At 37.3% G+C, this 15478-nt stretch overlaps 1 protein-coding gene across 1 annotated transcript; it reads right to left on the bottom strand.

Annotated features, from left to right (window-relative positions):
* Positions 1 to 3078: 3078 nt before the first annotated feature.
* LOC104895082 (peroxidase 72) lies at positions 3079 to 5378 on the bottom strand. The gene is made up of 4 exons (XM_010681492.3): positions 5077 to 5378; positions 4221 to 4412; positions 3945 to 4110; positions 3079 to 3685 (listed from the first exon to the last, which is right to left on the bottom strand). The coding sequence occupies exons 1-4, from the start codon at positions 5299 to 5301 to the stop codon at positions 3270 to 3272; spliced, it is 999 nt and encodes a 332-aa protein (XP_010679794.1). The 5' UTR covers positions 5302 to 5378; the 3' UTR covers positions 3079 to 3269.
* Between the last annotated feature and the right edge of the window lie 10100 nt (positions 5379 to 15478).

Genomic DNA, 15478 nt, shown 5'->3' with positions numbered 1-15478 from the left:
CAGAAGACACTTTCTGTTGAGGGTTTCTTTCCACTCTTGATAGTGAAAGAGAATCAAATTCTGACCTCTTCTTCACTGTCCTGCTATCTGAACTTGAAGATTAAGTTTGTGTTCCGCGAACTCAATAACCACTTATTTTCAATGCTATATCGGATGTAGTTGAATTGGGACCAAGACAAAGGAAAGTGCTTCTATCGAAGAGGCCCACGCCCTCCGTCCCATAATATAAGTCCTGTTTCTTTATAAGGTGTCCCAAAATATAAGTCTTATTTCTATTTTCAATCAATAATTATGCCCAAAATATCCTCATGAAAATAGTTGAATTCCCAAAATGTCATCATAATTGAGATTTCATACTAAAACCAATTGACAATAATATGAGTAGCGCGCTCCTCTAGCTTATATTGTGGTACTTTCTCTCCTCTTTCTTCAATGTGGGACAACTCACATATGCACAACATATATGAGGTTCAACACTCCCCCTCACATGCGAGTTTTCTTAGAATTAAGGCAATTGATTAGGGACACAATAATAATCCTCATAGAGGCCCTTATCCAGTTGCTTGACAAATGTCCTGTATGAAAGGCCCAACAAGTCAACAACCCGGGCTCTGATATCATGTCAAATGATCAATTTAATCAAAAATTTAAGCTGATAATTAGAGTCATAGGAATAGTTTTATACTCTATCAGATTGAACTCTTAATGTGATACAAGATGATTTAAGCATGTCTAGATGAAGGCAATGAGGAATAACGTTGTTACTTCCTCCGTCCTAACATAATGCTTACTTTATATATGCCAAATTAAAACATATCTAGGTCAATTCTTGACTACTCGTAACTTCAACCCATTTTTATTAGTAAACTAGTTATTAGGCCCGGGTTATGCCCGGGATAAGAAAATTTTCATTTATTAATATTGTACTTTAATATGATAGCACTAAATACAATTTGGTCTAGTGGTTAAAACTTTAGTACATGAACTTGAGATTACGGGATCAAAATCTATACTATGCAATTTCTAATTTTTTTTATTATACATGGATTACATGAACTAAAACTCCCTATGAAGAGCGCCACGTGGCACCGTTCCTGGTTTACGCACGCCTTTTAATATATTAGTATAAATATGTCTTTTATTTGTAAACCTCTCTTTTTATTTTTCTTAAATGTTCCAATACTCCACCTGAGTCCACCCAGATGCCTTTGCTTTCTCTTGATGTATCATGGTCATTTGCCTGCTTATATGAACTAAAATTTGGTAGATAGAGTCATAGAGAGGTAAGTTAAATTTGTTTGCTTGCACACTTAAAACTTGTTTGGGGCTTTGACCCTCTTTAGTCTTTTGCACCCAAAAAAAAAGTTAGAACTTGTCATTGCACATTAATTTTTAAACCAATATCATAGTGATTGATGGATAGAAGTATACTTCTATTGTTTTATAAAAGGAAAAATTGACAAAAATAAGCTAACCTTTGGCCCATCTTCCCCAAATAAATCAACCTTTTGAAATTCTAAAAATAAGCCAAGGTTTGCATCATTTTAGCCAAATTTAGGCTTCTGATTTAGGTTTACCTACTAATACAGGTTGTAACAGGTTAATAATAATTGATTAAAATTAACTATAATAAATCAAGGTTATGATTAGAAATAAATATAATAAATCAAGGTTAATTATGATTAATGATATATGATTATTATAAATTAAAATTAATTCAGATTTCACCACTAACCACCACCACCAAACCTAGCCCCACCACTACCGAACCCAGCACCACCACCACCACCATTAAACACCGAACCTAGCCCCTCCACCGCCACTAACCCAGCCCAAACCCAAAAACCACCACCGAACTCCAAAACTTAAAACCTGAATAAGCACCCCCAACCCGTAACACACCACCAAACCAACCTCACCACCATTCTCCTCGAAACCACCATACCCATTACCATCCTCATCCCGCAGCCAACCTCATCCCGAAGCCACACCGAGCCCACAACAACCCAAAACCCTCAGCCTAAAACCACCCAACCCCACCTCGAAACCCTAAACACACCGTCACCCACCCCAAACCCAAAAATTACAACCCGAAACCACAATGCAACTCCTAAACTCACCGTCACCCTCCCCAAAAATCATACCTATGCCCGAAATTGCCCCACACAAACCTGAAATCACAAAAAAGCAAAACCACCACAACCAACTTTCGAAGGAGGAAGAGAGAGAAAGGATATCGAAGGGAGGGAGAGAGAGAAAGGAGACGCTGTGACGGTGGAGATCCAATGGGTGGTGATCCGATGGGTGGGAGGTCCGGTGGTCGGAGGTGCGATGGGTGATGAGGAAAGAGGGAGGAGAGAGAAGCAAGAGATTGAAAGGGAGGAGACAGAAAAATAAAGAGCGAAAAAATAAATATAAAGAAATAAAGAAATAAAGAAAATTAAAGAAATAAAATATAAAACAAAAATATTACCTGTATAATCGGTCATAGGTCATCTGACCTAAATTTGGAAAAAATGATGCAAATGTTGTATCATATCTGGAATTTCGAAAGGTTGGCTTATTTGGGGAAGATGGGCCAAAGGTTGGCTTATTTTTGTCAATTTTTCCTTTATAAAATTCAGCCACGGCAACACTATCAAACTTCTTTTACCTCTCTCCTAGATAATTACTCACATTTGATTTTGTAGTGCAAGATTTCCATCAACACGGTATACAATAACTTACTATTAAATATAGTAAGCATCATATGATATAGTTAGTTTTTATTTGATATAGTTAGTTTTTATTTGATATAGTTAGTTTTTTTTTCCTTTTTTTATATATATATATATTTAGTTTTTGTATGGATATAATTAGCTTTTGTATAATCAATTTTGTTTGCCATAATTAGTTTTTTATACAGATAATTTTCATCTATTATAGTATGTTTTTGTGTAATATAATCAGTATCGGCTCACAATATATTATTGTAAACCCGGTCCACCTAAGAACTTTAAGGAGAAGCCAGTAGTTTTTTTAAAAAATTTGGTTAACAAAGTCAGGTAGTAGTTAAAAACACAAAAACTACAAGTCATGTGGTCAACAATGAATTAATAATATCCCATCTTGAAATACTGATATACAAATTTCTCTCATAGTAGCCACAAGCAGCAAAAACACATAGATTTCTCAATTACTTGAACAATGAAAAGAAGCTAGCAACGTACATTACACCATTTTTTCAACTAAAGCAACAAAACAGAGAAAATACAGGGGAATCCACTCATTTAGTAGGAATTAATCCTTCTGCAATTTTGCCTGATCTCACCCTTCCCTCCTAATAATGGAGAAATGTTACCCATCTTAACCATGGACTTAGCAAAATGATCAAAGAAAAGCTGCATATTCTCTGCATATTGCTTCACTAATTGCATTGATGCAGGATTTTTGGTTAACAAAACTTGATCGGAGTTCAATAGTCCCTTGTTAGATAAGATGTTCTTGTAGTAGTTGTTATCAAAGTTGAAGGGAGACACATAGTCTAAGAAGAACAAGTTTTGGTCACCACCAGATCGCGGGCACTGGTTGCGCAACTGTGAAGCATATGCGCGGTCTAGTGTGAGGTCTGGTTGCCCATTTCCGTTCTGGTTGTACAGCCTTTGCCTGAAGCTCACACACCTTGCATTACCTATTGTGTGAGCACCTGCACCAACACTTCAATTTGTCAAATTTAACCCATATAAATAAAAAAAAGTAGCACTACTGTCGCTTCTAGATTATTGATACGTTAGATTTGTCTCAATGTACATAGTTTAAACATTTTTTAAAAATAATTTTAACTAATAGATAATTCAAAATGTTAATGACCAAAGTTGTGTTAAAGAGCGTGAAACAGAAAGTGTCGCAACTTATAAGAAACTTGTAACGAGATAAAAGAGAAATATGTATGCTTCAAAACATACCTGAGAGAGCAACAAGATCAACAAGATCGAGACCTTGTCGTTTAAACTTGGTAAGAATGGTGTTAAATGTGTTATTAGGAGCAGGAATGTCGTTGTTGGATCCACTCAAGCTTGCTCCTCTTGCATCCTTTCTTCCTAAGGGTACTTCCCAGTTTGGTCCACCAGCCTGCAGTGTGACAGCATTAGTGGAATACAAGTTTTGACAAATTATGTTCGTATGATTATCAACTAGATTTCAATTTCACTAGCAACAATAACGAATAATATTATGCTTACGATAACAGTTGAATCTCTGGCAGCTAAAGCAAGGATATCTGCACAAGAGACAGTATGTGGGCATGCTTTCTCTACTGCTGCCTTGATCTCGTCAATGACCTCAAACCCTCGAGCTGAGTTCCTGTTAGTGTTGGAACCCTTCTCCGAGACTATGCTTCCACTGTTGTCTAGCAACAATGATGCATCACATCCCTAATATATGTTACAAAAATGCTTGGTTATCAATTAAGTACTTAGTTTGGACCAAAATTGCGTACAAAAACTCCATAAGATGAAAACTACCCCTCTTTGTTCTTTGAAATTTTAACAGACTTCTTCACATATTATTCTTATATCCTCTTTGATCCTATTTTCAAATATTCAGACATTTTATTATGTAAAATGGTAGTACTTCCTCCATTTCATTTTAATCTACACACTTACACTTTTCACGTATGTCAATGCAAAACTTTGAGGACATATATCTTTAGTTTTGTAATTATAAAAAGTACATATTAATAAAATACATGTTATGATGAATTTAACAAGATCCCACATCACTATATTTTCATCCGCGTATAAAATCACAAAAATACATGTTATGATGAATCTAACAAGATCTCACATGACTATATTTTCATCCGCGTATAAAATCACAGATGATGGTCAAAGTGAAATTTGTGAATAGTGTAAAATATCAAAGTGTAAAAAATAAAATGAAACGGATGGAGTATTAGAGTTGTCTCAACTCTCAACGTATATATTTACTGAAATATCAACTTTTTAATGGTCAAACTTGTGTGTTGGCATTGTGAAAATCAGTGTAATAACATTTACATAACAAAGTATATTATAGGGGTATATTTGATGCAAATACCTTCACAAAGCAATCATGGAAGTGGAGCCTAAGCAAGGAAGCAGCCATTCTTCGTTCCCTTGCAACCGCATTAGCAACAACAGACTTAACTATGTGTTGCACTTGTGGGCAGGAGTGGTCGTAAAAACGGGGGTAAAGATACCCACCTTGTGTTTTGTGAGAGAAGCATAGAGGGACAAGTGCTAGGAGAGCAAGAACAATGAAGTAGCTCATGTACTTAGCCATGTTAATTTATTTCAACAATTGTCTCTGCTTTACTTTGTACTGTACGTGGTATGTTACAATGGCCGAGTTTGCAGGACAATTTATAGGAGAAGTCCTTTAAGAAGTCAAAGATAAAGATAACAGGCAAGGTGGAGTTGGTCAGCAAGATATTTTCCTCTTAAGGTGCTAACTGCTCTAATTATTACATCTCCTCGACGAAAGTGTAGTTCAAGAATTTTTTTTTTTTAACAACCAAGGTATCCACCGTCGATAGCAGTGACTAATCTCCTCGCCTCGGGTGCTTCACTTAAGAGTAAAGGGTTGGCCAAGAATCTCTTTTCATTCTCAAAGGTTGAGAATCGAACATCCGACCATTAATTAAGGGACAAAGTGAAAAACCATTATGCCAAGACCACTCGATTGTTCAAGAATTTATTACTAACTTTACTATGTACTATTATTTTTTTCTAGTGAGATTATTATGTCCTAATATGTGTCTATGTACCAACTACCAACTAGGCAACTACCACGTACCAAGTCATAGTAGCTAGCTCAAATGCAACACAGAGGGAAAGTTAATATATTGACTTTTGTGCTCATCCGATGGTTTCATCTAACTTCCTATTGGTTCAAGAGACATGGACAATACTAGAAATGTATATGATCCCTATTTCCTACAACTTGATTGGTTTACAAGAACATTTTAAAGGTTTGAAGATTGCATCTTTGCCATTTCACCGTTATTTATTACTCCCTCCGTCCCAATTTATTTGCTACAATTTGTCATTTAGGGGTGTCTCAATTTATTTGAATTTTTTCCTTGGATAATGCAAAAGTGGGTTTTAATTCCCAAAATGTGCCCAAAAAAATTAAAATTCCCTGCGTACCGTCCACGTAGGATGGCACGCGAGAAATTTTTTTTTTTAGTAAAACCGCTACTTGCAGTAGCGGTTTACAAGTGCCGAGAATTTTTTTTTTTTCAACTTTGGTAAAACCGCTACTCGGAGTAGCGGTTTATTATGAAAACTGATATTTGCTTACCATATTTTGCGCAGGTAACCGCTACTCAGAGTAGCGGTTTATATGTATACACCGCTACTCAGAGTAGCGGTTTATTTTAAAATTAAACCGCTACTTTGAGTAGCGGTTTCGGTGGGTTAAAACAAAAAAAAAACAATTTTCTCGCGTGCCATCCTACGTGGACGGTACACAGGGAATTTTAATTTTTTTGGGCATATTTTGGGAATTAAAACCCACTTTTGCATTATTCAAGGAAAAAATTCCAACTTATTTGCTACATTTGCAAATATTTCCACATATAGTACATAGGTCCCACACTTTATATACAAATTTGCCATCACTACCTTCTTGATTTTGTAAATGTTTCCATATATAATTGTTAGGAATTATCTTTAGATATTTAAGATAGAGTTCTGGGATAGCATGTTATCCCTAATGGGCCCCTAGATGCAGGATTATGGATATATATACTCGATTGATGAATGAGAAAGGGAGACAGAACATTAACCTAAACTTAACATGGTATCAAGAGCCAGAGGTTGAGAAAAATCCTCTCCACACACGACCTAGAATCGATCAAACAGATCGACGAGAAGAATCGATCAAACAGATCGACGAGAAGAATCGACCAAACAGATCGACGAGAAGAATCGATCAAACAGATCGACGAGAAGAAAGAAAAAAAAAATCAAAACACCGAAACCCTAAACCACTCAAAACAAAACAAAACCAACAACAACGTGATCTTCGAATTTTTTTTTTTCACAACCATGACCGAATCTACAGAAACCAATATTCCCAAACCAGATCCCGCCTTGGCAGGAATCTCGCCTGACCAGTGGCAGAATCTCTTAGACTTGTTGAACATGCCTAAATCGAAAGATCGTATGACTGGTGAGTGTTTGTGGATAATTGATACGGGTGCTACACATCATGTGACAGGATAGTTCTCGCATTTATGTGCTGTACGGAAAATTCCTGGATGTCCAGTTGGTTTGCCAGATGGTAGTTCTGCAGAAGCTACCCACGAGGGAGATGTTATACTTCCTGGAAATCTGAAACTATATAATGTTTTATTTGTTCCTAACCTAGATTGTAATTTGATTTCCATTCCGCAGTTAGTAGATTCGGCGAATTGTATAGTTCAGTTCATTAAAACATTGTGTGTATTACAGGACCGCAGGACGAGGACGCTGATTGGAGCGGGTGAGCGGCAAGATGGACTTTTTTTTTTCCGGGGTGTTCTAAAGGTGAAGATCAACGTTGTGGACGGCCTGGCCTCTATTGATATTTGGCATAAGCGTTTGGGTCACCCTTCGGAGAAAGTTTTGCGGCATTTACCGTGTGTGAGTCCCTTTGATGTTAGTAGTTGCACTAAAGATGGCTGTGATGTGTGTTTTCGTGCTCATCAACCTAGAACTAGTTTTCCTAGGAGTCATAGTAGAGCTAGTCGGATATTTGAATTAGTTCATTGTGATTTATGGGGTCCGTATAGAACAAAGTCTACTTGTGGTGCATCTTATTTCTTGACTTTAGTTCTAGATTATTCTCGTTCTATATGGACTTATTTGCTATATAATAAATTGGAGGTTGAAACAATGTTCTTGCATTTTGTGGCTTTGATTGATCGCCAATTTGACCAGAAGATTAAATATGTGCGCACTGATAATGGCACAGAATTTAATTGCCTCAAACCGTACTTTTTGCACCAAGGAATTATCTTTGAAACATCATGTGTTAAAACCCCCCAACAGAATGGTAGAGTGGAGCGAAAACATGGCCATATTTTTAATGTTGCCCGGGCATTGAGATTTCAGGCTAATCTTCCTTTAAAATTTTGGGGGGATTGTGTGCAGGCAGCTTGTCATTTGATAAATCGAACCCCTTCTGTCGTCCTTAATTATAAAACCCCCTATGAGTGCTTGTTTGATAAGCCTCCTAAAATGACCGATATCAAGATCTTTGGGTGTTTGTGTAATGCCTACAATATTTCCCATGGGGGTGATAAATTTGCCAGTAGGAGCCGAAGGTGTGTGTTTCTGGGATATTCTTATACTGAAAAGGGCTGGAAATTATATGATTTAGATACCCAGAAATATTTTGTTTCCCGTGATGTGAAATTCATTGAACATAAATTCCCCTTTAGTGAGCCTGCACCTGTACCAGTGTCACATGCAGTTCCTAATAATGCGGTTTATTGTGAGGAGGAGATGAGTATGCCCCTTGTGGAAACACCAGGACCGGAGGTTGGTCCTCTTGGAGATCAGGAGGGTGAGGCGACGCCGGGAGTGGCGGAGCCTCCGACGAAAGGTGGGCGGCCGGAGGTGGCGCCTACCATGGGAAATGCCCAAACCCTTGTCCAGGGAGGGTGTAGAACAGGCGATGTGGAGGATTTGGGAAGAGGAAAACGAACCAAAATACCGAATAAAAAGTTACAGGATTTTGTTACTCATACGGTAGTGAAAAAGAAAAGTTCATCAACTCAGGCACCTGCTTCGACAACGTCCTCAGGTACCCCATATCCTATTACACATTATGTTAGCTGTGAGAAGTTTTCTGCTAACCATCGCAGGTTTCTAGCTGCTATAACTACAGGGCGCCCTCCAAAATCATTTAAAGAAGCCATGAAACATGAAGGATGGCGTGAGGCCATGAGAGTTGAGATACAAGCTCTGGAAAATCAGGGCACATGGGAATTACAGCCACTTCCTCCAGGAAAGAAGGCCTTGGGGAGTAAGTGTGTGTATACAGAAAAGTATGATGAGAAAGGCAACCTTCAGAGACTGAAGGCAAGGTTGGTTATCTTTGGCCATCATCAGGTGGAAGGGATTGATTATAACGAAACATTTGCTCCGGTAGCAAAAATGACTACTGTTCGTACTTTCCTGGCCGTTGCAGCAGTCAAGAAATGGGACATTCATCAGATGGATGTCCATAATGCCTTCTTACATGGAGATTTGGAGGAAGAAGTTTACATGAAAATTCCACCTGGTTTTCAGGAAAATAAGTCTAATCTAGCACTAGTACAGAATACACGATTTGCGTCCCCTGATTTGCGTCGCACAGACACGGAAACGACGCACAGCTGGAATTTGCGTCGCATGTAGGAGGAGTGCGACGCACAACATGGCCCATTTGCGTCGCACCTGCTTTACATGCGTTGCAAAAGCCAAATGTGCGTCGTTTCCGTGTCTGTGCGACGCAAATCAGGTAGATAATTTGCATCGCACCTATTGAGTGTGCGACGCACATAGGCCATGAGGCCAGGCCCACTACCTACCCTTCTAATTTGATAAACCCTAAAGCGCGCGGTATTCTCAACACACCTCTCTCTCAATTATTCTCAGCACCTCTCTCTCTCTCTCTCTCTCTCTCTCTCTCCCTCCTCAACGCATCTCTCAAAACTCTCTCTACCCTTTTTCAGATCTGAAATTCTCAAACTCTCTCTACCCTTTTTCAGATCTGAAATTCTCAAATTCACATTCCTTCTCAAAAGGACGACTTCTATTTTCCGGCGAACTAAAAAGGACGACTTCTATTTTCTATTTTCCGGCGAACGGTTTCAAGCGAACTAAACGGACGACTTCTATTTTATATTTTCCGGCGACCTTCTATGCGAATCACACTAAACGACGATCTGATTTTCTAGTTTCCGGCGAATCACACTAAGTCTCTCGCTTTGACAGGTTCGAAGTTGTTTCAATGTTTAAATCTGATATGTTTTTTCATTTTTAGATCTGATTTTCTTTTTAGTTTTCAAATCTGAAAATTTGATTTTCATATTCAGATCTGAAAAACTAAAAATTTAGTTCATGCAAATGGTTCTTCTCGAAGTCATTTCCGGCGAATCCTTTCGTTTTTTATTTTTATTTTTTATATCTTTTTTTTGTTTACTTTTTGGCATTTTTAGGGTTTATTTTCTGATTTAAATTTACTCTATAATTTGCAGATCTGGAAATGGTTCTTCTCGAAGTCATCTCCCTCGAATACATCGAACCGTTGCAATGTTTTTTATAATGTAATTTGTTTTGTATATATTGTAGATTTAGTTTTTTAATTTCGTATTTTGTTGTATATTAGATCTGATTTTTTAATTTTTGATATTTGTTTAGATTTTTTCGTTTAGATTTTGTTGTATAATTTTCGTTTAGATTTTGTTGTATAATTTTCGTTTAGATTTTTGATTTTTTACAATGCAATGTTCACTTGTTTAATTATCATCGTTTGTTGTTTGTTAGATCTGGTTTTTTTATATGAGATTTGTCAGGTTTAATTATCATCATTTTGTTGTATGTTAGATCTGGTTTTTTGATGAGATTTGGCTTGTTTCTTTTTCCTCCTACGCAGTACTAAAGCATGAAAATGCTTTAGTACTGCGTTTTTTTATTGTTCACATAATGTCATTTGCGTCGCACCGTATATACGGTACGACGCAAATAGCTAATATATCTGCGTCGTATATTATACGACGCAGATCATGTCTGGGCTATTTGCGTCGAGGCCTTTGGCGTCGGACCCATGTCCGACGCAAATAGGCGCCTCACATCCGACGCAAATCGCGTTTTCTGTACTAGTGTAGTGTGCAGGATGAAGAAATCATTGTATGGCTTGAAGCAGGCACCTAGATGTTGGTTTGCGAAATTGGCCACTGCTTTGAAAGCATATGGGTTTAAGCAGTCATATTCTGATTATTCCTTGTTTACGTTTACCAGGAATAATATTCAGTTGAATGTTCTCATCTATGTGGATGACATGATTATTGCAGGAAATGATCAGAATACTTTACTGAACTTCAAAGCTTACCTTGGGAAATGTTTCAAAATGAAGGATTTGGGAGCTTTGAAATATTTCCTTGGTCTTAAGATTGCCAGGGGGCCACAGGGAATTTTTATGAGTCAACGAAAGTATGCATTGGATATCATTACGGAGGCAGGGTTACTTGGGGCGAAACCTGCTGAGTTTCCTATGGAGCAGCATCATCAGCTGGCTGTGGCAGAGGGTCCTGTGTTTGATGATCCGGAGAAATATCGTAGATTGATGGGCAGATTGATATATCTTGCTGTTACGAGACCTGATCTAGCATATTCTGTTCACATTTTATCACAGTTTATGCAGGTGCCTAAGGTGGTTCATTGGGAGGCTGCATTACGCGTAGTTCGATATTTGAAGAAAAATCCAGGCCAAGGCATATTATTTCGTTCTGACAGTGATCTCCGCCTGGAGGGCTGGTGTGATTCGGATTGGGCTAGTTGTCCTCTTACTAGGAGATCTGTGAGTGGGTGGTTCGTGTTGTTGGGATATTCTCCTATTTCCTGGAAGACTAAGAAGCAGCCTATAGTTTCTCGATCATCTGCAGAAGCAGAATATCGTTCGATGGCTACTATTGTGTGTGAATTAAAGTGGTTGAAGCAGTTATTGGGTGATCTCGGAATTCAACATCCTACAGGCATGCGATTATATTGTGATAGCCAATCTGCCTTATATATTGCCCAGAATCCGGTGTTTCATGAACGTACAAAACACATTGAGGCAGATTGTCATTTCGTTCGTGATGCAGTGACTGAAGGTCTTGTGAGTCCGTCCTATGTTCCTACTAAGTTTCAGCTGGCCGATATTTTTACCAAAGCACTTGGTAGGACTCAGTTTGAATTTTTGTTGTCCAAGTTGGGCATTCGTGATTTGCATGCTCCCACTTGAGGGAGGGTGTTAGGAATTATCTTTAGATATTTAAGATAGAGTTCTGGGATAGCATGTTATCCCTAATGGGCCCCTAGATGCAGGATGGATATATATACTCGATTGATGAATGAGAAAGGGAGACAGAACATTAACCTAAACTTAACAATAATACATAGGTCCCACAATTTACCTATTTGTTTTTTTGTTAATTCCATTTATGTCAATGGTCCCCACTACCTCCTTGGTCTTTGTGAAAAAGTGCTTGTAGCAAATAAATTGGGACGGAGGGAGTAATTACTACATGTAGGAGAGCACACATAGTAAAGAATAGGAAAAAGATAAAAAGAGAGATACATGTAATAAGGAGATAAATAGAGATAGCATTTTACTGAAAATAGTTATGTAACAATTCATTTTAAACTTTTAAATAAGAGAAATATAGCAATTATTAAAGAAAAGATAAAGTACATGCAGTGTAGGTTTGAGTAATTTAATTTTTGAAATATTTATGGGATGTATTTCTAACAAATATGTGTATTCTCCTATTTTTCCCACACCTACCAATGACCAAAATAATACTCTACTATCTAAAAATTATTGGCTTCACTTTATTTCTTTCTGGCAAATGATAGGTAATATTTTACTCATTTTTAGTTGGCACTTGCTCTACTCGCCTATGTACTCTCACTTCTTTAAAGTATACACGTCTAAAATAGCAGTAGATCCAACTTTTTATGCACTCTCATCTATTTTATAATTATCATGAGTTTACTATATATATAGCTTTTTGTGGGACGAGTATATTGTTTGTCTCCAAGGAACTTTGTATAACAAATTACTGAAATTAGTAGTGCTTTTTTTTTTTTTTTGAACACTGGATGGATGAAAGGAAAAACAATTAAAATCTAAAACTAAATTAGAGCAAGATAGTTGTCATGGACTTCATGTAGTGTTTAGAAATATGGTCCGCGTCAACTATCCCAACACCCGTTGTTGAGTACTCAATTTCACATGAAATTGGGTGTATGGTATCATCCTTTGCCTCAATGGTAAAACGTTTGTTGAGGGCCTGAAAATCCCTTCATTCCTATGGTTCTACAAACTCCATAAAACAATAGTGAAATCAATTAATATGATACTAGTCAAACCATCCTCACTTCGAAGTTCGAAATAGCAGGATATGGTTAATTATCCAAATCTTTTTTGTTCATTGAATCATATGCAATTGAAGGATCCAAGATAAAAACCTGGCTCCAAAAATTAATATACTTAGTGGATTTATTTATTATATGAACCAAAATATATAGGTGGTGGGATTACGCTTCCTTGTTAGTAGTTTTGCTTGTTAATTAACAAACTATTTAAGTAGTATTGGTATTACTGAAATTTGATGAAGAAATGTATCAGTAAATATTTGTTTCTTCCTTTGCCATATATATTCTCCTCCTTTTCTCTCCTCATTCAAGTTTCTACACAACCCTTATACATGAACTAAAAACTTTAAGCTATCTTTTTATTATATATGAAAATTAATTAGGTTAAGGCTCTATTTATTTTGGAGGAAAACATTTTCTACGAAAATAATTTTTCTCATTTTCTATAGTGTGGTTGGAAAAAGGATTTAAAAAAAAAAAAAGTGTAAAAGAGTTTTCAAATCCTTTGTAAATATTTTCCAGTCCTCCAAAATTTGAAGGAAAACTATTTTTCCTTCATTCTCTCATTCGGGATTTCCAACATTTTCATTTTCTATCTCTTTATAAGCTTAATAGTTTTTCATCATACCAAACAAAGGAAACCTAAAATCCATTTGTGTTTTCCACTAGAAAACTTTTTTCATGGAAAAACGTTTTCCATAAAAAATGTTTTCCATCAAATCAAACATATTGGACCCTAAAAATTGCGTCGATGTAGATTATTTGGAGTTGCCTTGTTGGACTAGTTCAATGTAAATTCAGAGTGGTTTGAGTAGATTATGAAGTGTTTTTTTTTTTTTTTTTTGAGGAAAAAATATTTTACAGTCAACATTATCCAAATAAATAAATGAAAACTCAATATATATTTCTATGGATTTACATCAACATATTATATCTTAAAGTATCATACGTGAAAATATCAAACTACTCAATTGACCATCCAGTATGGAGTATATAACACAAGATTTCTGTTCTACTAGTACTGTACTTGATTTCATCCAAGGTGATATATATGGTGAATGGTCATACGGCCGGTGAAAGATTGATGGAATAATAGTTTTTTCTATAGAAAAGCTGCGTAAAGACAAACGTTATTAGACGAAGACTTGGGAGACCCCCCCCCCCCCCCCCCCCCCCCCCGCCCCCCCGCGTGATGTACAATTAACACCTAGAGAATCGATACCTATTCGCTCAGCAGAAGAGATACGGAACTAATAGGAAGATAGAAATAACTAAAAAGAGGGACCAATTTCATGAAGAGAGATTGAGAAAAATATTTGCTATTGAAGTAACATTTCACTTATTTAAAGAAGCCTAAAATAGTAAGTATTTTATAGAGTATATATTATTTGACACTCAAAATTATTGTTTGGTCCCTCTTGAGTCTTGATTGCATAAGCATGGTCGTGAATCGTGATATTCACAATGTGGCTAGTAGCTCGGTGGGTAATGTCCCCTTTAAATCACAGTCGTAAGTTTGAGTTTCGTACCCTCTTTTTCTCGGGGATATGATCCATTTGTTCTGATTTAAAAACAAGTGCTAACTAGTTTGTGAAATAATTGACAGTAGTTAGGGAGAAAGCAAGAAATTGAAACAACAGCCAAGTACTGCAAAGAGGAAAGAAAACAAGAAAGAACACACCAAGATTAACATGGGAAACCCGAGTTTCGAGCGAAAAATCCACAAATTAAACTTACACTATGGAATCAATGGAGAATCAATGGTGATCGATCATTAGAGGTGGGCATGGGCCGGGCCGCGTGCAACTCGATCGTTTGTCCGCTACGTGGGTCATGGGCCTGTCACGGTCAAGAAATTTTATTTCAGGTCCGCATCGGCACGAGCCCGCCTAGATGGCCCGTGGGCCGCCTGCGGACAAAACGCTCCTTTCCTTTGTTTTTTAGCCTAAAAAACTGTCAAAAATCCAAAAAAAAAAAATAATATAAAACACTGGCCAGGCCCATAGGAGGCACGAGCCCCGTCCGTGGGCCTGTGGGGATGGACCTAGTCCGAGCTGCGGACAAAATCTGAAAATATTAGGCACAGCCCGCCACTTATGGGCTTGGGCGGCCTGGTCTGGCCCACGCCCAGGTTTATTGAACATACAATCTCTCACAAACTCACTCTCTCTCCTAAAACCCTAGAAAAGATGAGGCTTCAAGTTTGAACAATGAGATATGTGTGCTACTACCTTCTAAACCCAGAAAATAGGGTATTTATATACTACTAGGATTAAAGGCAATCCAAAGGCCACGATTTAAACTTAATTAAATCATTAAAAAATACGTGCATACTGGATTGTTCG

The sequence above is a fragment of the Beta vulgaris genome, chromosome 6 (assembly GCF_026745355.1).
Source record: "Beta vulgaris subsp. vulgaris cultivar EL10 chromosome 6, EL10.2, whole genome shotgun sequence".
Taxonomy (NCBI): domain Eukaryota; kingdom Viridiplantae; phylum Streptophyta; class Magnoliopsida; order Caryophyllales; family Amaranthaceae; genus Beta; species Beta vulgaris.
This window is presented reverse-complemented; position numbering and strand designations above follow the sequence as displayed.

Bases quoted from the DNA above. Each gene is read 5' to 3' on its own strand.
- LOC104895082 (XM_010681492.3), bottom strand. From the start codon at position 5,301: ATGGCTAAGTACATGAGCTACTTCATTGTTCTTGCTCTCCTAGCACTT. The intron at 4,413-5,076 runs GTATTTGCATCA...AACATATATTAG, and splicing joins TCCATGATTGCTTTGTGAAG to GGATGTGATGCATCATTGTT. The intron at 3,686-3,944 runs GTATGTTTTGAA...GTGTTGGTGCAG, and splicing joins TGATCTTGTTGCTCTCTCAG to GTGCTCACACAATAGGTAAT.